The 27,172-nt window shown below is 42.5% G+C and overlaps 1 protein-coding gene across 1 annotated transcript in view; it reads left to right on the top strand.

Moving 5' to 3' along the window:
• Positions 1-5,144, top strand: part of MED10 (mediator complex subunit 10) — a 57,295-nt gene extending 52,151 nt beyond the window's left edge. Inside the window, exon 4 of the mRNA XM_059694674.1 lies at positions 5,045-5,144. Within this exon, the coding sequence (XP_059550657.1) occupies positions 5,045-5,098 (54 nt within the window). The 3' untranslated portion in view covers positions 5,099-5,144. The remainder of the gene's footprint in view (positions 1-5,044) is intronic.
• The last annotated feature ends 22,028 nt before the right edge of the window (positions 5,145-27,172 follow it).

The raw sequence follows: 27,172 nt of genomic DNA, 5'->3' as shown, positions 1-27,172 counted from the left end.
GGTGAAAACTCTGGCCCAGCTGGCCCAGTACATGGGTAGTTTGACTTGGTGAGATCAACACACTTTCTGTCCACAGGTGGTGGGGTCCAAAGCTAGTTGAGCTGAGTGGTTTAATAGTGCCAGGCTTAGCACCCATTTTACACTAAGGATCCTCTCACCACTGGGGTGGAAGGCCAAACAACCTGCCAGGGCCTTCATTGGTGGGACTGGCTTCTCTCTGGGTCTCTTTCCCTCAGCCTTCTGTCCCACCTCCCTTTTGATTGGCATGCTGTGTTCCTTCTCACATCTGCTCACATCTGCTGAGTCAGCTCCAGCAGTCCCCTGCCTGGGAGCCTCTACTCTTCAGGGTGATTCCAGTCCCTTTGCTCTCTTACTTACAATTCTCACAGGGGTCGGGGGGTAGCCTTTTTTTTCTCAGAAAATGTGAACCAGTCCTGAGGATTGGGAGTCACAGTAACGAAGTGTGAATAATGGAACAATACTCTCCATTGAACATTGTGTGTGTGTGTGTGTGTGTGTGTGTGTGTGTGTGTTGGTTATTCATTGACACATTTCCTCTCCCAGGATTATGCCCTAGTGATTTAAAGTCCTCCCTTGCAGTGCTGTTTGGAAATATTCATGAGTACTGATAGCACATTAATGGGCTCCCTACTGTGCCAGAGAGCTGGCGAGACAGAAACTACAGAGGAGAAGAACAAGTTTGTTTCATAGGAAGAGTGGAAGTCCTCCTGGGAGGCAGCTCTCAGTGCTTCTCGCCCAGTCCTGGCCAAGGCTGAGTGAGGGATCAGGGAGGACAGGGTGTCAGTCAGGTGAACCCAGGTGACAGGGCTTCTCCTGAAGAAAGTTGACTGTATGTTGGGACTTCTCACATGTGCTCAGATGTTTACTTTCTATAATTAGAAACCCATTTTAATTTTTTCTTTGATAGTGTGCCACTTATTGGATTAGGTAATCTGATTTTGAGGGAAGATAGTTCTACCTTCATTGGATGCCTTCATAAAGCTAATTTCATTTCCAATTTAAAAAAGAAGTGGCTCACACACAGCTTTTTTTTCTCTTCCCAATTGCTCACCATGCTCCAAGGGAAGTGTCTCTATTTAATATTACCTGAGATGTATCTACATGGTGGCCTCAAATGATATCACTGGTCCCCATTATTGTTACTTGCGATGATCCGCTAGATTTTTCCACATCTGTAGCATTTTCCATCCATGGCAGAAAAGGAATGATGTTTCACTTTCCCAGGAATGCATTAACAAGGCTAGGCATTGCTGTTCTTTTTCTTTTCTTTTCTTTTTTTTTACTTTTGGAGTTCAGTGTTTCTCTCTAAATCATTTGCACCAGCTCTGTAAACACTTTAATGAGCACATGTCTTAACTGATAAAATTGGTTTTGTTTTCAACTTAGCAAAAATCAATTTCCCTTCCACTGACTATTCCCTCCTTATTATGAAACAAAACTTCATAATAGTGGTCTGCTTTATTTACTCTGCATGTGGCAGGATGAACAATCAAGCTGCCATTATTGTAGGGGTCTCTCGTTCTTAACCAGCTTGTGTGTTTCTAAAATTTCAGTAGAAGTTATATCTGAATAATAGCTTTTGATATATACCAAAAGTCCCGAGAAAGCACTTCTATTTTTATTTTCGTTTCTATTGTGGTGAACTGTGAAATATTTAATGTTGGCAGTAAAATAGCACCAGGTGTGTCTTCCATTCAGAAATCTCAGTACTTGAGTTCTGGCTAAGAAAGAATTCAGAGCCAAGATTCAAATTGCAAGGGAAAAGTTCATTTAGAAAGTCACAGAGGTAGAAGCAGTGAGCTGTAAAAGAAATGGGCTCAGGAAACGAGTTACAGAAGCAAAAGAAGGGTCCTTGGAGCTAGGAGAGAGGTAGATAAGCACCTTGAGAGACAAAAGAGGGAGGAAAATCGTGGGCGTGCTCCAGAAAAAGAGAGGAAGAGCATTCACAGGCCTGTGTCTTAGGGCTTTTATCTGGAGGTCTCAGGGGAAGATCTCAATAGAATAGTCATAAGCTTTCCAATTGTGCCCCCTCAGTGTCATTCCATGGGTTGGCTGGCACCAGGCATCATGGAAGCTGGTCCTGATGCCAGCCATGGTGTCTCTCTGCCTGATTTTGCTGCTTTTCTGGGCCTGGAGCTGAAAGACAGCTGAGGCCTAGATGTCACCTGCTGGGGTTAATGCTTATGGGAGTGATCATGCAAGGGCTTGTAGTTTTGCCTGTGGCTAGGCACCTGGGGGTCTCCACTCTGGTGACCCTCTGCACCTGGCCTATCGTTCCTCCTCTGCTCATGCCTATCTACCTACCTACTACATTTAAGAAGATTATAACATGGCTTTTATAAACATTGTGATTACAGGAGTAAAAACTCTTCTTACTCTTTCACTTTTGATGGGAAAACAGTAGTATATCATAGTACATTCGTAGCTATACTTAGCATTTAGCATTCCCTGAACAGCCACTCATTTTGATTAGTACAGCAAATGATATTTATTTTGTGTAGATTCATAACTTTTCATTTATTTGGTCCAAAAATCCATTTCATGGATTGGCTACAACTAAATATTTAATTACCTCTGATTTTTAGCACAAAGAAAAACTTCAGATACTTAAGTTATATTTCTGTTTGCTCTTCTCAACTCACGTGATCAGTTTCAGAAGGATTTTGGAATGGATCTGCAGTTCAATGCATGAAAAACATGTTTTTATTATGAATCAGACACCACCTTGGTGTGAAATGTGAGTTCTGAGCTCAAACATAAAGATATATCAATGAAAGTGTTTGTCCACGTCACCCTTGCCTTTGCCCACCTCCTCCCTCTTACCTGGTTGTTAGAGTAGTTCTGAGGTTCCCCATTCCAGCCCATTCTCCTGACATCTGGCAGACCCATGACCTCAAAGCACCCCTTTGACCACATATGGTCCCTTCCCCAGGATTGTGATAATTCTCTACATTGAAATGGTTGTTCCTCAAATCCTTAGCTTTGAACTCAAGAGCACTAATGCTTCCACCCATCTGATCTCAGGACTTAACTCACAGTGACTCTGCACTTCCTTTCACACCTGGGTATGTTCTCATCCACCTGGGTCCCTTGACCAGCACCTGGATGCTCACCTCCACCCCACCTCAGTCCTGCCTCTTGAAATCCTATTGATTCCCTGAGAGCCATTTAGAAGGCTCAATGCCTTCTTCTGTTTGCTACAATGATGCCAACTCATCCTTCATGAAATCCCCATGGCTTTTCATGTTTTTGTTTTTTTTTAACCTTCTTGTCATATATCTACATTTAAAACATCTATAGCTATATTCTTTATATCTATAACTATGTTCTCTGTATCTATATATCTATATCTATATGGCTATATTATCTATATCTATATCATTTGCATACATGTATGTATAATATATACATATAAATTATAAATATATTATATATAATACATAATATATTATATATAACATGTGTCATATAAATATATATATATATATATGACATACATTTTTTAAGCTATTGCCTTCAAAGCTCTGGACGTTATTTTACAGAGTGGCCATATGCTATAAACTGAATTGTGTTCCCCCAAAGTTTATAGGTTGAAGCTCTAACCCCTCTGTCAATATATTTGAGATAAGGCTTTTAGGAGATAATTAAGTTTAAATGAAGTCATAAGGGTGGGGTCCTAATCTATGGGATTGGTGGCCTTACAAGAAGAGAAGAGAAAGCAGTGTCCCTCTCCACAAGCATACACCATGGAAAGGCTATGTGAGGTCATGGGAGGCAGCTGTGTACAAGCCAAGAAGAGGGCCCTGACCCCACTCCACCCTGGTGGTCCCTGACCTTGGTCTTTTCAGCCTTTGGATTTGTGAGAACTAAATGTCTGTTCTTTCTGTCATCCAGTCTGTGGTATTTGTTATGGCTGCCTGAGCTGACTAATACACCGTATGTAGTGAAATCAGTCAACATTCATTCAACAAGGGAAGACTCTGTGTACTTGGGGAGAAGTCATTTATTTCCACAGTTAGATTGGGGAAGCGACAATAATGCAGAGATGTAGTTGCTGAATTTTCCATTTATTTTTCTTTACTACAGATTAGTTTGACCTTTAGCCATGACACACTCACAAATTGCTCCCAATCACAAGGCCTATGAGGAAGCTGTGATGATAATTCAAAGGATTTATTTTTCTACCCCTGGCTCTATCCATCTGATTACATTGTAACCAATATTTGCTGCCATCCTTGTGGACAAAAATTGTTCATAAACAAAAAGAAATTGTACAACCTTGGAAGAAATCAACTTGGTAAATGGGCCATGTTTTCCTCCCAACCAAGCAACAGAAAGTTGTAAAACACTTTATTATGCTTATAAGAAAAGAGAGGGAGGAAGATAGGAAAAGAAAGGGGAGAAACTTTTGGTCACTGAAGAAACACTTTTGGAAACTATAAGTGTTCAGGCCAATAATGTGACATTCTCTCCTGCCGAAGGCTTATTTTATAATAAAAACAGATTTGTCAGAAAAGGCATGCCCATGAGTCAACTGAAATTGATCTATTCTGAAGACAGAAAACTTGGCAATCACCTATCAATAATCAGGGTGAGGGACTTCCTTGGGGTGTGTTGCTTTCCCCAGGTGTGAGCCACCTCTCTACATTGAAGAGACAGCTGTGTGTACTTGACTGTCTTTCTGTGTGATGAAGTGAAAGGGAAATGCAAATTATTCTGGAAATGTTTATTAAAAACTGGGGGACCCTGCAACTGCAATAGTCATGTTGCAGGAGGAGTGGGGTGCCCCGTGCAACTGTGCAGCTGTCCTGTCACCTGGAGTGCACTGCTGTCTCTTGCATGAATGAAGTGGAGTGGCAGTTGTATATTGGTCTCCTGTTAGTGCTCTCCACTTTTTGTATGTCTATTTTTGTACTGCTCTTACCCATCCTGATCAATTCCATCCTGGATCAACGCTACCATCTGTAAGGAAGACATGTACCAGATTTAGAATATTTTATTTTTGTCTATTGGGACTCCATAGGAGCTGAGAAAGTTGTCATCTCTGGTTTGGCTCAAAAAGGAACATCCTAAATAAAGAGAACACCCCCTTACATCACTGCAATGAGAGAGAGAGGGAGAGAGAGAGAGAGAGAGAGAGAGAGAGAGAGAGAGAGAGAGAGAAGAGAAGAGAAGAGAAGAGAAGAGAAGAGAAGAGAAGAGAAGAGAAGAGAAGAGAAGAGAAGAGAAGAGAAGAGAAGAGAAGAGAAGAGAAGAGAAACATGGATCGATTGCCTCTTGTATGCACCTTGACTGGAGATCGAACCTGCAACCTAGGTATGTGCCCTGAGCAGGAATTGAACCCACAACCCTTTTGGTGTATGGGATGATGCCCAACCAACTGAACTACCTGGCTGGGTGGAACTAAGATATTCCTGAACAAAAGCAAATGCAGGCAATGTGTTAGATAGAAAAGGAAATATAAGCGTGTTAGAGGAAAATAAGAAATGGGAACAACTTTAATTAAGACACAAACACATGCTGGAGTTTGGAAGAATCATTAAATTTCTACTGAGGCACAGTTACCAAGACCTGCCTCATTACTCCTGCATCTGGGTGATTGTATGCCCTTGGCTGAGGAACTGAGGGTGAAGTGTGAAGGCACACATGGACACAGACAACAGTATGTGATAGCCAGAGGGATAGCGGGGTTGGGCAGGTAGAAGTGGGCAAAAGGGATAAATGGGGAAGGAAAGAGACTTTGCTTTTGATGGTGGGTGCATGATGCTGTGTGCAGATGGTGTGAGTTGTACACTTGAATCCTGCATGTTTTTGTTAACCAATGTCACCCCAATAAACTCAATAAGAAAATAACTATGGGATTATGGATATATTCATTATTTTGATTATGGTGATAGTTTCATGGGTGTGTCCATATTCTAGCATCCAATTATAAGCTTACAATATGTACATTTTAACCCTGGCTGGGTGGGTCAGTTGTTTAGAGTGCATCTGGTATACCAAATGGTTGTGGTTTGATTCTAGGTCAGGACACATACCTAAGTTGCCGATTCAATCCTGGTCAGGGTGCATATGGGAGGCAACTAATCGATGTTTCTCTCTCACATGGATGTTTCTCTCTCTCTCTCTCTCTCTCTCTCTCTCTCTCTCTCTCTCTCAAAGATCAGTGAAATGTATCCTTGGGTGAGGATTAAAAAATTTGCAGTTATTGTATGCAAACTAAACCTCCATAAAGCTATTTTTTAAAAAGAAAAAAAAAGAGGACACTCTGGATTACCCTCTTGCTCAGAACATCTCCTTGGTCTATGGGTGGAGAGCTCCAGGGATGAGAGGTTCAGTTTTCTGTGCTTTCATTGGTTCTTCTCTCTCTTGAACCTACTTTCTTCCAGAGCTCCCTGAAGTAGCTGACATGCCACTGCCCCTCATTGGAGGACTTAGGAACTCCGGTGCAGAATGAACTCCTGAGCTTGGTGAGGGATGGAGATGCATGGGTCCTTAGCAGGCATCCGCCCCCTCTTTTATGATGTTAGGATTAAGAACCGCTCACTATCCCTGAAACCAACTAAGCACAACTTTGAGATCTTTCTGGCAAAAATACAAAATAATTAAATAGGCTTTTGAGTTTACTCAGGGCTTTCATTTCCTCTGAAGTTATTTCTTTAAGGCAGAAAATTATTTTGTTAGTATCTTGGGAGAAAGAACAGATGGAAGTGATGAGATTATAGGCCCCTCTATGCAGGCAAAAGAATTTATAGCGATATTGAAATGGCTTTATTCTTTCTATGAATATGGGAGGAATAAATCACGAGGTTGTAAATATAGAACAATAATGAAGTCAATAGCTATGACTTCACCACGGCAAACTCTGTCATTTACTGGGATTCCAGAGATGTGTAGCTGAGGGTCTGGGGGAGGCCAGGGAAATGGAGCACCTGGCAGTTTTTCCAAGATTATGGAGTTTTATGCTCACATCACAGGATGGATTCTTTAAGCCCCCAGTGAAAAATCCATACATAAACGTGAAGTGCTGATCTTGCATTTCCTCACGTTTCACCAATTTCTATATATGGGTCACAAGCCAAAGGGGAAGATAATTCAAGAGAGCCAGACCTGAGTTCTACATGGCTGCCAAGTGACTCTTCACATAGCAGTCACCTTTTAATTTAAGAAAGTGTCCACCTAGGTTACGGAGGTCTGGGTGAGCCCATCATGGTGATTGCTGTGGGCTCTGAGAGGACAACACTAAGCCATTTTCCTCCCTGCCATTTTATCAAGCATAATACCTTCCTGGCCATTGAGATTGCATTAGTCTTGATCAGCAAAGTGCTCTGGTGGTCTCATTATTTCAAATTGAACTGTCCAATCACCTCTCTGTTTCTCTATAAAAATTTCTCCATATTTTTAGCTACATAGCAGCTCAGTATTTTGGAAGTAGTATGCAAAGGGTAAGGCAGTGGGAGAGGCTGATAAGGGGCCTTCTGTCAGGAGTTTGCTCTTGCTGGGAATCTTGGTTTAAAGCACAGGGTGTGAGGATCTGGTCTCCTCACTGCTGTTACAGTCAGTTGGGGGGCATATCACAAAGGAATAAGGAATAAATGAAAGGGAAGTGTAGGCTAAGGGGTGGTCCTTCTGTGTCCACATGGCGGGGGAAGGGGGAAGAAGAAGGGGACTGAGGTGGTGGTGTTGCATTTCTGGGCTGAGAGAGGCAGTGGCAGCCAGCCTGCCTAGGGGACTCTCTTTAAGTCTCCCCTTTTCTCATCCTGGGGAGGGGGGCAAATAGGTGGAGGATGGGTGTGATGCCAGCAGCAGCAGCAGCAGCTCCAGTCTGTCCATCTCTGGCTCAGACATTCTGGCGTCCCACCAGCTCCTGTCCTGAGGAATAAAGCCCACATCTTCCTGAACCCCATTCCTCATTCTTGTCAAACATGGGCTTCCACCCTCAGACCCTGATAAAGTTTTGTTCTTGTCATTCCCTTTCACCCAGTAACTCTTCTACATTAACCTGAATGCTGAGGCTCAGTGCCTCAGGAATGAAGGACACATTTACATTCTTGGCTTTGTATCCCCAATGGTCTTGAGGGCTCTAGTGTTAAATGCAAGAGATTGTCAGGAGAGGGAAACATATTATGTGTTTATTCACATATCCATGCATTTTGGTCTTTGAATGCCCAATGTTGGTTTTTAATAAAGGCTACACTATAAGCCGTAAAAGGGAGGAGTGTGGAAGGGGCAAGAGCAGTTGCCCTTCACGGAGAGAGGGCAGGAGTCCTCCAGGACTGATGACAGATTGGAAGGGACTAAACAAAGGGAACCAGACCTGAATGGGGCACCTTCTGAAGGAGAAGCCTCCGTGGAGATGGGAGACAGAGAACCCATAGAGAGATGGAGGGGTCCTTTATCAATGTGGGCAACCACCATTGAACAGGGAAGTCACACCATCACCCAATCAGCTCTTAAGACCTCATATTGGCACAGCGGAGCACCTGAAAGTTCACCAACAATATACCCCACCCCAGGGAGACACAGGTGCTGATGGAGAATGGCCTGTATCGAGAGGAGAGCATGTAGGTCAAGCGGGAGCAGCAGAGGCTATGGGAGCTCTGAAGAGGGAGACTCAGTTGGGTGGGAGCAGCTCTGGACACGTCTGTCCTTGCTGCAGAAGGCACACATGGGATCAGATACTCTTCCATGTACGCCAGCAAGACACAGAACAGCCACAGACAAAACTGCCCCTCTTCTTTGACACCATGAAGGAAGAAGATGTGGGTGAATGAAGTGGGTGGAAGGGGCTACATAAATTGGTCTGAAAGAAGTTTAAATTCAATGGATGTCCATCATAGAACTAGAACCCTCAATTTTTGGGCTTCCAAGTTTGTGACCACAAATTTCGAACTCAGCATGTTGCTAATTGACACAACTACCTTATCTATCATTGGACAAGATTTTCAATAAGTCAGAGTTTCCACTGGGTGTTGCAGGATAGTTCTTGATTAGTTTTGACTTATGAAATACTTTCCACCAACTGTACTTACTGTCAACATCAATGGTGCTTGGTTTATGGAAAAGAAAACACAGGCAGAGGAAAGTACCCTGAAACTGGTCTCACTTTTCACCCAATTATCAATGGTTGTGCAACATACCCAAACTGTAAGAAATGCACTGTGCCGGTGTTAGAACCGGAAGTCTTGGCACCAAAGGAGGAGGCTGGCAGCGGAGACATCCATGAGTCTTCTGGAAGCAGCCTGGCAGCTCTCCACAGACAGCACTAACCATAGGGCCACAGCCTTCTAGACAAATACAATGGCCTTGCCTCCTGTCAGCCCTCCCCATCTCCTAGGGCTGCTCCCCTGCTTTCCCAGACTCCATGGGCCCCTTCACATGCCCGGGGAATACCAGCTGAACCTCCCCATGGCTGCCAGCTGTGCTTCCTGGACCTCTGTGTCCTAGGTGATACTCTGACTTCACTGCTCTTCATAATTGACTCAGCCCTTACTTCTCACCTTTGGCTTACATGGCCCTTCCTGGTGTCAGAGTGCTGGCCCCATCGGCTCTGTATCTTTGCAGCCTGAACCCTGGTTCTGAGAATAGTCCTGGCTCAGGGCCTAGAAAAAAGTCACCTAGTCAGAACAGCAAATTATAACTCAGAAGGTTGCTTAGTGAGCATAAAATTGGAGCAAGGAGGGCTGGATATTCTTAAGGGATGTTTCTAATGTGCTGTGGTAGCAAGATACAGTGTCCTTTTCAACTCTGGGGCTATTTTCAGAAAAAGACCTGGGAGGGGACATTTGAAATCCCAGCATCCATCCCCTCAACAGGGCTGAAAGAGCACACCTCCCTCCCACTTCTTTTAAACTATTGCCATCATTCACCAACGGCTGCTGCAATTACAGTACCATGCGTTAGGTTTTAAGATTGCATTTCATCTTTATTAGCTCCATTTGCATCACTTGCTTCCTGATGAGATTTTGAGGGGATGCCTTAATCTCAGCAGTGATGTATTTACAGATCTTATCACCGAGCAGATTGCTTCTGGGAAGATTTTTGCTGATGAGTGAATCTGACTGCCTCCCCTGCGCCCCCGCCATGTCAAGTCAAGTCCTGGATTTTCAGATGGAGAATGACACCTGCTGACCCACTTTCACAGTGTGGAGGGGGACAGGTCATCCAGAGACAAGTGTGGCTTCCTCAGGGAGGTGTCTGTGAGTCTTCTGACCAGGAGAGACCTTCTGGCATTGTCCTTCACAGCACTGCACAGCCCCCTTCTTAGTGCTTGACACTAGGAGGATGATTTGACCCTCATTTTGAGTTTTATTTTATTAATGTGCATATTAATTCCTAGGGTTGTCATAATAAAGGTCCATAAACTGGTGGCTAAGAACTACAGACATTTGTTGTCTCATGGTTATGGAGGCTGGAAGTCTGAAATCAAGGTGCCAAGAGCGCCAAGCGGCTCTCTCTTTCTCTCTCTCTCTCTCTCTCTCTCTCTCTCTCTCTCTCTCTCTCTCTCTCTCTCAGCTAGGATCGAACCTCAGGCCCTTGAATCCCCAGACCAATGCTCTATCCACTGAGGCAAACCAATCTGCACCCTCCTCCTCTCTTTTTTTTTAGGGCCTAAAGTAGAGGGTTTCAATCAACTTCTTTTTTTGGTAGATTTGACTAAGACCACTTGTTGATCTTAAAGCACTCACATTTGCCTCTTGTTGATCACTCAGACAAAGAATTCGGCAGGGCCCCTAGAGTTACATTGTGAAATCCCTACATAAGGAGAGAGAAAAGGAGAATATGTCTTTTTTTTTCCATGTCTCTAGTATTCAGAAACATTCCCCCGAGAAAATTGGGGAGAACAGACAGGGAATAAGGTTATGGGTGCCTAGCTGCTGATAAGCCTTCTCAAACTCTGAAAGAATAACAGGATAACTCCCTGTGCACTAAAAGGCATCTCTGGTCAGCCTCGGTCTGGAAGAAAGTCTTGGCTTAATAGAACTTTTCCAGAGAGCAGGTTGCCTAACTTGGTGAAGAAGTTGTACCGTGTGTATGTTTTCCATCCATTCCACTGACCTCATCCTCTTAGATTTCTTCTCCGCAAAGCCAATTAAACAGTTATATCTCAGACTCAGGCTCAAAAACCTCTTGGATGAGTTGTCACACCTGTATCCTACTCTAACCTCACCCTAGCATAACCATGTGTACATGTTTATGTATGTTAAAAGATGGTGAGAACATCAAGAGAGAATATTGGGAGAGAGATGGGTATATTGACTACTTAGTATCTCATCCTAATCTCGAATTTATTATTGCAGTTCTTTCAGAACACTAGTAGTTTGCTGTGCTTTTCTCTGAAGTTTTACCTTCCCCTGGACTTCACCATGGACTGCACCCACTCTACAGGGACTGTCATGTGTTCAAAGCACAGTGTCGCTAATAGAAATAAACAGTGCAATGCCCTCTCCCCTGAGGTACTCCTTCTAGGTGGAGTCTCTCACTGACGGTCAAAGACAAACAACAGGGTAGATGGATGGTAGAGGGTTCAGTGGGAATGGGTAGCAATTGGAGAAACAAAACCTTAAAAGAATGGTTCTTTCTCTTGTTCTTTTCCTTTTTCTTTTTGGAATGACCTACCTGTTGCAACTCCACTGTGACTGCTTGAATGAGAAGGAACTGGGATCTTCTCTCACCTGTAAGAATGAGCTTCCCTTCTGAAATGATAATCGACTAAGACTTTATGAAACACTGACGGTGGGGTGGGAGGGAGAAGACTGCTTAGACCTGCCAGTAGGGGAGGGAAATCATGTGGAAAGGGAGAGGAAGGGGACATTATGTCCTTCCTGTGAAAAAGTCAGCCCCTAGATTCTGAGAATATGGGGGTTCTCTTAACAGAAATAGGGTGGATGAACAGCTTGGAAAGAAAGGTTCTGAGCTGGATTATAGATATGTTGATTTTGTTAATCTTTTTGCTGAACATAAGTAGGTGGATTGTTGGTTCCCAATAAACTTCTCATTGAAAATACCCTTCATAACTCACCCCTTTCTCTGCGGAATCCTTTTTCTTTCCCCCTCCTTCCCCTCATACCTACACATAAAGCAAAAATGCAGTCATGTGATTTGTCTGGAAGCAGCCATTCTCTTACTTGACCAGAATCGAACCTGGGACCCTTCAGTCCGCAGGCTGACACTCTATCCATTGAGCCAAACCAGGCTCTAGGGAGGGGTCTGCTCCAGGCTTCTCTCCTGGCTTTTGGCAGAATCAGGTGTTCCCTGGGACTTGCACTCCTTGTCTTCACATAGCATTCCCTATGTCTCCACATGGTCTTCTCTTTGTGCTTTGTATGTCTCTTTTACTCCATTTCCCCCCTTTTTATAAGGACACCAGTTATATTGAACAAGAGACCCAGTGCACAAATTCGTGCATGGGTAGGGTCAGTAGGCCTGGTCAGCGATCAGGGCCGATCTGTGGGGCAAACAGCAGGGTGATCAGGAGGCCCCCGTTGGCACCTGCCTTGGCCGGCCTGGCACCACTCACTCGCTGGCCACGCCCCCCACCATCACCACTGGCCACCTCCCTCTGTGGGGTGACCAGCAGGGCGATCAGGGGCCTGCAGGCTGGGAGCAGCTCCTGTGTTGAGCATCTGCCCCCTGGTGGTCAGTGTGCATTATACCGACTGGTCATTCTGGCAGTTGTTCTGCTTTCAGTCAATTTGCATATTAGGCTTTTATTATATGGGACTAGAGGCCTGGTGCACAAAAATTTGTGCACTCGGGGGGCATGTCCCTCAGCCTGGCCTGTGCCCTCTCACAGTCTGGGACCCTTTGGGGGATGACCACCTGCTGGTTTAGGCCTGCTCTCTGGGGAATTGGGCCTAAGCTGGCAGTCAGTCATCACACTGGCAGCCCGGGAGCCCTCAGGGGATGTCCACTTGCCATCAGGGAGCAGGCTTAAGCTGCAGCCGGACATCCTTAATGCTGCTGAGGAGGCAGGAGAGGCTCCCACCACCACCACCGCTGTACTGGCAGCCATCAGCCTGGCTTGTGGCTGAGCAGAGCTCCCCCTATGGGAGTGCACTGACCACCAGGGGGCAGCTCCTGCATTGAACATCTGCCTCCTGGTGGTCAGTGTGTGTCATAGTGACCAGTCATTCCCAGTGGATCTGCTGTTAGGGACAATTTGCATATTATACTTTTATTATATAGGACAGAGGCCTGGTGCATGGGTGGGGGCTGGCTGATTTGTCCTGAAGGGTGTCCCAGATCAGGGTGAGCATCCCTCTGGGGTGCCTGGCCAGCCTGGGTGAAGGGCTGATGGGTTTTTGCATCTGGTCACACCCCCTTCAGGGTGGGGGCCCTCACTGGGGTGCCTGGTCAGCCTGGGTGAGGGGCTGATGGCTGTTTGCAGGTGGTCAAGGCCCTCCCCCCAGTGGGGACCCTCACCTCATGGAGGTTTGGCCAGCCTGATTGAGGGGCTGATGGCTGTTTTCAGTCTGGCCACACCCCCTTTAGGGTGGGGGGTCCCCACTGGCGTGCCTGGCCAGTCTGGGGGAGGGGCTGAGGGCCGTTTTCAAGCTGGCCAAGCCCCCTGGTGATGGAAGCTCCCAGCCTTTCCTTTTTTTCTTTTTTTTTTATTCTGGGATTTATTTATCTTCTATAATTGAAACTTTGTTGCCTTCAGTGGAGCTGAGAGCCGGCTCCTGTTCATTCTAGCTCTGTGGCCACGGCTGGCCGAAAGCAGGTATCTTGGGTATATTTACCTTCTATAATTGAAACTTTGTTGCTTTAAGTGGAGCTCAGAGCTGGCCAGGAAGCTTGGCTTCCTCCATCATTGGAGCAACCAAGCCTCCTGCTCGCTTCAGCTCCATGGCTGCCGACCACCATCTTGGTTGGGTTAATTTGCATATAGTCACTCTGATTGGCTGGTGGGCGTGGCTTAAGGTGTAGTGAAGGTACAGTCAATTTGCATGTTTGTCTTTTATTAGTGTAGATTAGGACACAACCGTAACTAATTCATTTGGATTACCTCAGAAAGATCTTGTTTCCAAATAAGGTTGCATTCTGAGGTATTGGGGGTTAGAATGTCAACAAATAAATTTTTAGGGGACACAAGTCAGCTTATAGGTGCCACATCCATGAAGTTAGAGTTTGTTGTTATTTTCAGGGGTAGCCCCTGAACCTAGCATGCTGTCTGACCAGAGGGAGTGCCTAATAGCTATTGTTGAGTGAATGAATGAATGAATAAAAGTTGTTTATCTAAGATTAGTTCACCCTCCCTTGCTCCCATGCACATGTAGCAACCTATAAATAACAACTGCCTACAGGTATCTTGAGATGGCCCTAACCACACAAGAATCAGGCAGATCATCCAATCTGTCCTGTCTTCTTTTCCAGTACCAATATTTGAGAATCTGAGTTTGTGGGGGGGAAAAGTGAATTTGATCTTCTCTTCCCTCTCCTAGATTAATGAATAGTTGATAGAGTTTTGCCTTGGAAAAGGGAAGGTTTACAGATTTAGAAAATGAAAATATAGAATGCCCATTATAATTTACATTATAAATGTAAATTTCCCAAGTATTGAATGGGACATACTTATAAAAATATTGGTTATTTATCAGAAATCCAAATTTAACTGGATGCCCTGTATTTTGTCTGGAAACCCAAGAGTGGTTGGCACCTTGGTGATGCACTGGTCTATTGAAAGTTGCAGGCAGACTTCTCTGGAGATTGAAGAGGAGGAGGCAGTCTGATGAGGACTCTGAATGGGGAGAGGAGAGGAAGGCAGAGCTCCAGATAAATGTAATGTGGCTATTTTCCATCTTTTTGTCTCCTCTGACTTAGGTTCAAACAGCTCCAGAGTACCTCTCCACTTGCCATCTGCCCCTCTCCTCCTATACCATTTCCTTTCTTTCTCCCTATTCTTTGCTTTCTTTAAGACAGTAGTCTTCCTTAGACAGTGAGTTGTATGTTCCCACACAGTGCTTACACTAAGTACTGCATTAACAGATGTGGTGTTTTCTGCTCCAGTCTCTTTCTACAGGCAACTGGCCCCACAGCTGAGGCCCAAGACTCACCCTATGACTTCCTAGGCATGTTTCCACTAGGAACTGAATTCTCGTTCTTCATAAGAATACTGTAAATTCCCTAGACCAGTGGTGGGCAAACTTTTTGACTTGAGGGCCACAATGGGTTCTTAAACTGGACCGGAGGGCCGGAACAAAAGCATGGATGGAGTGTTTGTGTGAACTAATATAAATTCAAAGTAAACATCATTACATAAAAGGGTACGGTCTTTTTTTTTCAATAGTTTTATTCATTTCAATCGGGCCGGATCCTGCCCACAGGCCCGTAGTTTGCCCACAGCTGCCCTAGACTCAAGATCAAGTTGGCTTTAAGTATTCTCTTTGTCTTTTTGAGTAACCTCTTTGTCATCATCATCAATATCACTGTTATCACTACCATCATCATTATCACTATCATTATTATTACCAGCATCTCCATCGCCATCATTATATCATCATCATCATCACTATCACCACCATTATCATCATTGTCACCATCACTACCACAATCACTGTCACTACCACCATAATCATCATCATCACCATCACCATCATTATTGTCATCATCGTACTATTTCTGTCATAATCACCAACATCTCCATCATTATTATCATCACTGTCAAAATAGTAATCCTCATTCCTACCATCATCATTATTTTACTCAATCTATCTGCTAGGTTCATTTTGCCCCCTTAATACCTGGTTTAAATCCTTATTTCATCCATGTGGAACTGTAGTGCTTTCTCCTAAATTTTGGTAAGTTTTCTATTGGTGTATAGTCTCAGGGTGGCCTTTGGACTAGTTAGAACCTGCTTCTACTGACTTGGTTAAGTGTAGCAATTATCTTACCAGTCAGCATGTGCGACTCTCAATCTACATGACTTTAATCCTGACATCGCTCACCCACACATTTAAATATGTAGAACACTTTATGGTAACTTTTAGAAACATGATAGAGTTCATATTATATCAATGAAAACTTAATTTTAGATTGTTCTATTCACCAAAGCTCCTCTCCATTTCTTCAATTTATTCCCCATCATCTGCCATATTGTCTCCACAGTCCACTTTTCCTTATTTTTTTTCTGTCATTCTCCTGCTCTTGGCACCAACTTCCTGCTCATATCTACTGCACCCCCTAATGACTTTTCTCCTCAAAATCTTACATTTCTTCCAAGTAGCTTATCAGAATGTTTTTCTAAACACAATTCTCTTTTTTTCTAAAACAGTCTTCTGAAAGCTATCCAAATTATACCATTTTTATTCAACTACAACTAGTCTGAAAGGTGCAGGGAGCAGTCTGAGCTACCTTATTTTAAAGAACACCCTCCCTTTTAGCTTGAAATAACAATTCCATTCAACTTTTGCTTTCAACATGAGGCACCAAGTCACTTTCATCTCAGAAAGGCAGAGGCCTCTTAACAGAAGACTTTGAAAACATTTCCCCCTAATATGCTTAGTTTGATAACACTGCATCATCATTAATTTCTAATTATGACCATACATTTATTTATACTTAATGAATAAAAAGTAATGCTAGAAAATAATCCAATTTTTTGAAATTCTTCTTAAGATATGCTTGGGAAAATTGGAAGATTTAAATGTGTGCTGGCTGAGAAGCCAGATTGAAGCCAGCCTTCAAGGATGGCCTGCTTGCAGGGAAAGCTGCCTAGAAGCTTTCCTGTGATTTAGTCCTGAGGCTCACATGTCAGCATTATTATTGGAGCTTGGGTTTGCTTCTAAGTGAGCACTGAGGGTTTGGGACTCTGGCACTGAGCCCCATCGATCTGTTTGGATGATTTCAGCTCCCTGAAGCATAAGCTTCCTGAGCCAAGGAATGTTCTTGAGGTTCCGGAACTACAATTGTTTATTTTAACAATTTGGGATCATCCTCCACACGTACCACTATGAGGAAATCCACCTTTGGGTCAACAGAGGTTTCAAAACTTCATTATTACGCTAATATTTCAACATTGAAGAATTGGATTCTAACATTGTGCTTGAAGTTAACTTTGAGGGATTCTAGAAAAGTTATAAATAAGGCCTTTATGGGGTAAATTTCTTAATTAGAGAAGCTGCACAGCTCTCCAATTCAGCAGCACAGTAAGACAGAGTTATAGAGAAATTTCACTTGGTGTGAAATCAACCGTGGCATTGCATTTTCAGTAAATGCAGCTTGAAGATTCAAGTCGGCATAAAGTCAAGGCAAATATTATTCAGCCAGAAAAGACAAAGATGAGACAAAAGAAGGGCAAGCTGTACTGCATAGGAAGGAAGGCATTTCCTGTCTCCATGCTCTATCCTCTTAACTTGCTAGCAAGTACCTGGAGTGTTCTAGGGGTGAGGTCCCTGCCTACTTCGTGGTAAGGGCACACCTCCCTGCAGTAATGAGAGCTTGGAGTACACCACTCCCATTTTCTTAGTTTTTCCAATAAACTCTATTTTATATGGCCCCCAAGTCATGCTGTTGGTGAGAGATGGCACTTCCTTTGGGTGACAAGGGTGGTCACATCATGTAGCCTTCTCAAATTATAATGTACCAGGTAACCGTATAATGTTAGGGGGGTGCTTCTCATTATTACAATGCAAAAGGTGGGGATCATTTTTTTTGCATTGTAGTTTCCTGGGGTTGGCAGAATAGCTGCTGCCTCTGGAGCAGTGTGAAGCTCACTGGACTTTATGGGGATGGTACCAGCCAATACATGACTGGCCAAATGAAAAGAGGACTGGCCAAGTGAGCCTGCTACTCACTGATATTCATTCATGAACATTATTGCATGCCTTCTTATCAAGGTGATGCATTAGAGATTTTATATACACTATTGCATTTGAATTTTAGTAACGATATTAAAAGTAGTATAATAATAAGAATTTTGAAAGGATGAAGATTAGAAAGTAAGAAAGGCTTTCCCCACAGATAATGTATTACAATGTAAATAAATAGATTGTTGGAATTTACAAGAAGGATAGCCAGGATGTTAAATTAATGTATACAAATTAAAAAACATTGATTTATACAAGCAATATGCAGTTAGAAAATTAAATTAAAAAAATATATTTTTTAAAATAGCATCAGAAACAGCAAGTATATAAGAAAAATAAAAAAGAAACCATGTATAAAACTGTATGCAGAAGACTATTTTGTAGGCTAAATTTATGACATTGGTTAATAATAATGAGAGGAATTTAAAGCAAAAGATGGAAGGGTTTCCATGTTTATAGATGCAATGACTCAATATTATATACATATCAGCTCTTCCAAACCGATCTGTGGGTTCAATGCAATCCCAGTTGAAATGCCCACATGGTGTGTGTGTGTGTGTGTGTGTGTGTGTGTGTGTGTGTGTGTGTAACTTGAGAAGCTGATTCTAATATTTATATGGAAACTATGCTGAGACATTCTTGAAAAAGAAGAAGGTGTAAACATTTTTTCCTTTGAATATTCAACTTTACAAAGGCTATGAAGGAGTTCCTGGAGTTATTTCTTAACCTAGATGGCGGTTACATTGATATTTAATTTATGACATTTTATTAAGGTTTTGCTTTTTGTTTGTACACTCTCTCTAGGTGTATTATACCATAAAAAGGATTTTAAAAAGAGATGACACAGATACCAAGAGTGGCCACATTCGCCTTTGAAAGCTCTAAACGTTCCTGGCTCTTAAAAATTGATCTTGCTTGTCATTGTCACTTAAGTAAACGATGACTTGATGAAGAAGTAAAAAACACTGATATAAAACATTTCTCCATTTCCATTGAGACAACAGCCCTTTAAGAAAACTATTTTCTTGGATTGGGCTTTTGGAATTGTGCTGAAAATGGGCAGGATGAAATTGTAGCTCTCCCTCTCCTCCTGCCCCTCCTCCTCCTCCTCCTCTTGGTCTTCCCCATCTCCTCCTCTTCTGGTTTTTTTCTCCTCACCTCTCCCTCCTCCATCCTACCTCCTTCCTCCTCCCTCCTCCTCCTCCTCCTCCTCCTCCTCCTCCATCTATCTGTTTTCCTTCCCTTTCTCCTGACCTTACCTTGATGCCAATGAGCAAGGTTGGTCCAGTGAATGGCTCTGGAGGTGATGTGTGAGAGTAAGTATTGATCTGAATGTCACCCCTGGGGTTAATGTATACTTGCCAATAAACTGAAAACATGTAAGCAAGAAGCACTGACACAGCAACTAATAAATGTTCAGGAACACAAAGACCTTGACACTTCCATCTTGCTAACACCACAGTTTTCACCTGGGGTTTTTCTAGTGGATATGCATTCTTGCATACAAATGGAGCACAATGCCCACCTTATTTTTACCTCAGTGGGGATGGTAAAGGTTAATTTTAATTAAACTTATTTACTTTGAGTTCCTCTGAGGCATGGTTTTTAACTAATACGAAAGAGCAAGAACAGTACTTGTAATTATGAAAATGTTAGTGAACAGTAATGAAAGAAATACAAAATTACGTGAATAATAAATTCCATTAAAAGGGGTTTTCTATAAATACAGAAAGTATTATACTGAAAGTAGAACGTTTTTCTCAATTTTCTTGATTTTTAAATCTTTGAATTGTATTTAAACACATTATCTTATTGATGGGACATGTTTAACATAATAATTTTGTCCTCTAAAAGAATTCATTATATCTTCTGAGTTTTAAATAGGGTAAGTATTCTTCAGATAATAAGACCTTTATATTTTTTGAGCCCATACCTTTGTAATAAAATGTAAAGTACTTAATCCCCTACACTGCACAGCCTTTCTGTAATATCCATGGGGAATTCATAGGTATTAAATTAGCTACAAGGGGTCTTTGGAAATGTTCTCCAAATGTCATGAACAGATATTGAGTTAAATTAGCTACAAGGGGTCTTTGGAAATGTTCTCCAAATGTCATGAACAGATATTGAGAAATCAAGAAAGATAGTGAGAATTACAATTAAAAAATCAATAATGCTAGATAGTCTACTAAGATTTAAATGTGGTTTGTTTATGTTAAGTTTTCTACTTACTAGAAATTTTCTGAGTGGGAATATAATACACGATTTCACTGCTGCCATCCAAAGGTGGTTGTTCACCCTACTCATTTATCAGGAATGTGGAGCTTATCAGCTTATGGCACTTTGGAGAATTTGAATTCATCTGTTGTGCATTTCTAGCAGAGGCCAGATTGACCACCTCTGCTGGGATGTTGGTCTATTAATTTCAGCTACACACATTCTACACCCTTACCCCCCACACCAGGCTCTCGCCACCCCATTGTCTGTGTCCATAGGTTATGCATATATGCATACAAGTTCATTGGTTGATCTCTTCCCATTCACCCTCCCCTGCCTTTCCTCATAATTGATGTGTGGTGCTTTATCCTACTAGAAATATAAGTCAGAATTTTTAATATTTGTGCTTTATTTTTTTTCCACTATGATTGCCTATTTACAATAAATTCAAAAGTAATATGGTAGAAAACACACCAAAAGTTGATGGATATTTTTATTAAAGTGCTAGAGGCCCGGTGTATGAAATTTGTGCATTGGTGGAGGGTGTGCCTCAACCCGGCCTGCACCATCTCCAATCTGGGACCCCTCAGGGGATGTCCGACTGCCAGTTTAGGCCTGATCCTGTGGTATCAAGCCTAAATTGTCAGTCAGACATCTCTCTCACAATCTGGAACCACTGGCTTCTAACTGCTTCTGCCTGCCAGCCTGATTGCCCCCTAACCACTCCCCTGCTGACCTGATTGAAGCCTAACTGCTCCCCAGCTGGCCTGATTGCCCACAACTGCCCTTTCCTGCCACGACCCGCCTCCTCCACGTGAGGCAGCGGAGACGCCAGGACCGGCCTCCTCTGTGCCACACAGAGGGACCCCCAGGCCTCACCGTGCAGAGCGGCCACCAGGCCCATCTCTGCTGTGCGTGTGGCCATGTTGTGGTGGCCATCTTGTGGCGGCCATCTTGTGACAACATTGTGCGAGGGCGTTGTGCGAGGGCATGATGCCATCTAGGCTTTTATTATATAGGGTAGTTGACATACAACATTACATTAGTTTCAGATGTACACCAAAAGAATTTGACAATTATATATATTATGATGCAATCACCATGATAAGTTTAGTAACCACCTGTCACCATACAAAATTATTATGACGTTATTGACTATATTAGCTGTGACTACATTACATGCCCATGGCTTCTGTATTTTATAATTGGAAGTTTATATCTCTTATTACCCTTTAACTTTTTCACCCATCTCCCCACGTTCTCCCCTCTGGCCGCCATCAGTTTGTTTTCTGTGTTTTTTAAGATTTCACATGTAAGTGAAACCATATGGCAGTTGTCTTTTTCTGTCTGACTTACTTCATGTAGCATAATACTATCTAAGGCCATCCACATTGTTGCAAATGGCAAGATTTCATTCTTTGTTGTTGTTGTCGAGAAATATATATAATCTCACACCTTCTCATGTTTTTTATCCATTTATTGGTAGACACCTAGGTTGGTTCCATATCTTGGCTATTGTCAATAATGCTACAATGAACATGGGGGTGCCAATATCTTTTTGAATTCGTGTTTTTGTTTTCTTTGGATAAATATCCAGAAGTGTAATTGATGGGTTGTTTGGTAGTTTTATTTTTAATTTTTTGAGGAACTTCCATACTGTTTTCCGTAGTGGCTGCACTAATTTATGTTCCTACCAACAGTGTACTAGGGTTCCCTTTTCTTCACATCTTCATCAATACTTGTTATTTGTTTTCTTTTTGATTTATTGTCATTCTGACAGGTGTGTGCTCATTGTGGTTTATATTTGCGTTTCCCTGAAGGTTAATTATGTTGATCATCTTTTCACATGTCTATTGACCATCTTCAGGTCTTCTTTGGAAGAAATATCTATTGATTTTTATTTTTATTCAATATTTTATGTTGCCCAATTTTTATTCAATTTTTCATATTAAGTTATATGAGTTTTTATATATTTTGGATATAACCCCCTTATTGGATATGTCATTTGCAAATAGCTTCTCCCATTCAGTAATTTTATTTTTGTTTTGTTGGTGGCTCCCTTCATTGTGCAAAAGCTTTTAAGTTTGCCAGAATGTCATTGTTTATTTTTGCTTTTGTTGCTGTTACCCAGGGAGACATATCCAAAAAAATATTGCTAACACCCATGTCAAAGAGTTTACTGCCTATGTTTTTCTCTAGGAGTTTTATGGTGTCGGGTCTTACATTTAAGCTGATAGATTTTTAAGAACAAAGGAGATTTGAAAGATCAGTGTTCCTTCCTCTGGGCTGTTCAGCACCAAGGCCAGCTCTAGGGTGGGACTCCATAGTCCCAGCTTTCCCTGCCTCTATGGAAAGTGAAGGGAAGGGAGTTTGAAGGTTACTTAATAAAGGATGCTAATGGATGTGTGTGACACATGCCAATATTTTCTGTCCACAGTTATCATTACAAAAAATCCCTGAATCCGGCTCTTAGGAAGGGCAAGGTCCAGGTTACAAGACTCCCATGTCTTATTCTTTGCAGTACTTTGAACCACAAGATGAGAGGAAGTGACAGGACAATTTATGGACATCAGCTTAGAGGACAAAGCAGAGGCTCAGATATTGAGTTTACTTCTAAAAATTTTGTGAGGAGCCTGGTTTACAGGGCTGATAAATATTTGCTGAATGATTAAATAGTCTAGAGTTGCTCTCTTTACTTTTTAACCCCCATTCACTCATTTTTTTTCTCATGAAGTATAACACATAGAGAAAAGTGTACAAGCATAAATGTAAAGTTTAATAAATTATATAGTGAAACATACCAATGAAACACCACGTAACCTCCCTTCAAATTCAGAAAGAGAACTATCTTGGCTTACTCAGACTGGGTTGCTTAAAAAACAGATATTTATTTATCATAGCTCTGGAGGCTGGAAGTCTGAGATCAGAGAGCCAACATGTCAGGAGAGAGCCATCTTTTGGGTGTCAGATTTCTCTGTGTCCTCACATGGTGGAAGGGGTGTGGGAGCTCTCTGGGGCCACTTTTTATAAGGCTGCTCATCTCATTCATGAGGGTTCCACCCTTATGGCCTAATCACCCCCCAAAGACCCTAGCTCTTAATGCCATTACCTTGGGCATTAGATTTTCTTTTCTTTTTTTTTTTTTTGGCATTAGATTTTCAACATGTGAATTTTCAGGGATACAAACAAACATGCAGACAATAACAAGAGCATCTCCAGCGCTCTAGAAACACCCTATGCTCCCTTCCAATTATTGCCCCTTCCTCTTCGGAAAGGCTCCCAGCATCCCAACTTTGGTAGTGACCCCCTCTTGGATTCTCTTTACAATTATACCTGGCAGACAACATCCCTGCCAGAGCTGGTTTTTCTAAATAAAATTAATCAGTATGTTTCCTTTTGGGTTTGGCTTCCTTGATTATTTTATGTGTGTGATGTTCACTTGAATTGTTGCATGTTGTTGTAGTTCTTTAATTGTCTTGGTGGTTTAGCATTATGTTGTATGAATGAACAATACTTTATTTGACTATCTTACTCTTTTTTTGTTAATCCTCACCCGAGGATATTTTTCCATTGATTTTTTTCGGGAGAGTGGAAGAGGGGGGAAAGACAGAAACATCGATGTTAGAGAAACACATTGATTGGCTGCCTCTGACCAGGGTCAGGCTGAGGAGCCTGCAACCGAGGTACGTGCTCTTGACTGGAATCAAACCTGGGACCCTTTGGTCTGCAGGCCGATGCTCTATCCACTGAGCCAAACCAGCTAGGGCTGACTATCTTACTCTTAATGGATATCTGGGTTGTGGGCATGCTCCCTGAGCAGCACTGCACATGGGCCCTTAACACCTGTGCTTCTGCTTCTGTAGGAGACTACACATAGGCAGTGCTGCCCCTGGACCTCGGAGGAGGTCCCTGTGCTGCATGTGCATAGAACCAACATAGACAAGCACACCTTTATTTAGGGACATGGGGACACCTCTCCAACTCAGCACCTATCCCTTGGCATGGGCACAGGATGACCCTTAAACCCTGACCTCCCACCCTGTGGCTGACACCATTCAGGCTCCTTTCCATCTGTCTCTGAATTCTGGGAGAGGTGCAAGTCATCCTGGAGTTTGTAGTGTGGAAGCTGTGAGGGAGAAGCTGCTTGGGAAGGTCTAGCTATACTAGGCTATAATGTGAAACAAGATGGTAATTCTTCATATTGGCATCTAGAAGGTTTTTAGCACAAGAATGACAAAGAGATTTATTTCTATAAATCATTTAATATGATTGAATTATAGTTTTAAAAATGTACATAATTACAGCTCTTTAAATACAACTTTGATTTAAAGTTTTTGAGTTTATAAATTACAATTTATGTTTAATTTAACTTCAAAAATTTTAGAAGAAAAAATAACTGTTTAAAGAAAATCATAAAAAGTATTTTTAAATGGTCAATTTTTAACTATTATTTTCATTTATATGTTTATAGACTTTTATATTTCATGTACATAATTTATATTTTTGATAGAAATATTCAGAGTTATGTATTTAAAATATGCTTCATTACAAATTTTAATTTGAAATATGTATTATAAACTAAAGGATTGTCTTTGATCATAGAGAATAAATATAAGTCAATTTTTTTCAGTAAAAATAGAAAATATGGAAGTGGGACTCATGTGAAAAGCTGAAAAGAAAATAGAAAAATCTTCAAAGAGGGAGCTCTGCTTAAATTAAAAGATAATCTGGAAGCAATAAAATTGAGCAGCCTTCTGTCAAGTGTGAATTACATGAACTTTACAAATAGTATATTATAAATATTATAGATTAAATTATTGAAAAAATAATGACAATGAGTAAGAAAATTATTCTCACCAAATATAAAATGTAAACAGATCAGATATAATTACCAGTACTTCCCATTCAGTGCCGGGAGCCGGTCCATCCTCGCTGTTTCAAGGGACCTGGCATATATGGCATACGGTTCTTAATGTGTTTGCTCACCTTCTTGGCGCTGTGTTTTAACCAAGGTCACCTCTCCGAGAAAGGTTGAATCCCCAGGTAGGGATTTTCCCCTGAAGTTAGGGAGGGAATAAAACTTAACTAAGTGCCAGGCGGGTAGTTAATCAATTTAACTACAAACAATCATGCTTAAGCTACATAATCTTTACTCCCTGGAATGGAGATAAGAAACGCCCTAACCTTTGTAATAGAGATTGACAGGATTAAAATGAACTGGTATAAATACAGATGTAACAAGACAGCAAGACACAGAACTTATAACACAGAACTTCAGACACAGAACTCATGAGACAGAATTCAGAAGACAGCAAGACACAGAACTTAGGAGACAGGGCCAGGAAGACAGGACCAAGAGAGACAGAGCCTAGGCACAGAACCTACACAGAACGTTCTCTAGAGACAGAAGAACTTCACTGGCGAGAGCATGCCGGAGGATCCTGGATAGGGACTGGCCTCGGAGCCTGGAGGCGGAGCCTGGCGAGAGAGCATGGCAAAAGATCCTGGACTGAACCTGACTGCGGAGATTGGCAGGAGAGCCTGACTGGGACCTGGTGACTGAACCTGACTGGAGTACCTGGACTGAACCTGACTGGAGAACCTGAGCAGAACCTCTCTGGAGATCCAGACCAGAACTTGGCTGGAGATCCTGGCTAGAGATCCTGGCTAGGCTGCTGATCAACTGAACGCTGTCTCCGTGTCATTCCTTCTTCGCCAACTCCGTCCGTACCGTTGGGAACCCCTGGACCTGCTGGGGTTGGACCCCGGCATCTGGTGCCCGAACAGGGACCCCTAAGTAAGCGCCCCGCACTTGGGACGGATCGGACTCCACCGTAGGAAGAAGGTGGATAGTCTTCGCCGACTCCGTCCACACCTTTGGGAACCCCTGGAAAAGGATTCCCCTAGGTAAGCCCCCCCCCACCCGCACTGAGAACCCCCACACTCGGGACGGATAGGACTCCACCAGGGTGCTACAGACCCCCCTATAGAGGATAAGTAGGGTAAGAAGGTGGATAGTACAGAACTTAGATTGAGAAGGTGTGCCATACTGAGTCCAAAGAAAGAAGACTCTGTATTGATCCTTAGATTGAGAAGATGTGCCATACTGAGTCCAAAGAAAGAAGACTCTGTATTGATTCTTAGATTGAGAAGATGTGCCATACTGAGTCCAAAGAAAGAAGACTCTATTGATCTTTACATTAAGAAGATGTGCCATACTGAGTCTAAAGAAAAAAGACTCCGTATTGATCTTTTAACACATATGCTTGCTAGCAGAGGAGTTAAGGTTACTCCCAGTCAGATGGAACATTTTATACAAGAAATATGTCCATGCTTTTCTGAGGAAGGAAAGGTGCCGGAAAGGTAAATGTAGAGGCATGGGAGAAGGTAGGCCCAAGGAGCCTTATCCTTAACCCCACTGCAGCCTTTCCACCCCAGGAAAGTGCAAGATTGGCAAGCTCTCCCTGGGGTGATAGATCAGGACTCAGGTAATAGCAGAAAGCGCCAATCCTACTCTTAAAATGGATACAAGAGAGCATTTGAGGTTTTTCTTTTTAATGCCTGCTTTTAAAAAATAAAAAAGGGGGAATTTGCCAGGAGCCGGTCCATCCTTGCTGTTTCAAGGGACCTGGCATATATGGCATACGGTTCTTAATGTGTTTGCTCACCTTCTTGGCGCTGTGTTTTAACCAAGGTCACCTCTCCGAGAAAGGTTGAATCCCCAGGTAGGGATTTTCCCCTGAAGTTAGGGAGGGAATAAAACTTAACTAAGTGCCAGGCGGGTAGTTAATCAATTTAACTACAAACAATCATGCTTAAGCTACATAATCTTTACTCCCTGGAATGGAGATAAGAAACGCCCTAACCTTTGTAATAGAGATTGACAGGATTAAAATGAACTGGTATAAATACAGATGTAACAAGACAGCAAGACACAGAACTTATAACACAGAACTTCAGACACAGAACTCATGAGACAGAATTCAGAAGACAGCAAGACACAGAACTTAGGAGACAGGGCCAGGAAGACAGGACCAAGAGAGACAGAGCCTAGGCACAGAACCTACACAGAACGTTCTCTAGAGACAGAAGAACTTCACTGGCGAGAGCATGCCGGAGGATCCTGG

This window comes from Myotis daubentonii, chromosome 4 (assembly GCF_963259705.1).
Source record: "Myotis daubentonii chromosome 4, mMyoDau2.1, whole genome shotgun sequence".
In the NCBI taxonomy this organism is placed as follows: Eukaryota; Metazoa; Chordata; class Mammalia; order Chiroptera; family Vespertilionidae; genus Myotis; species Myotis daubentonii.
The sequence above is the reverse complement of the archived record's forward strand: the minus strand, read 5'-3'. Positions and strand labels throughout refer to the sequence as shown.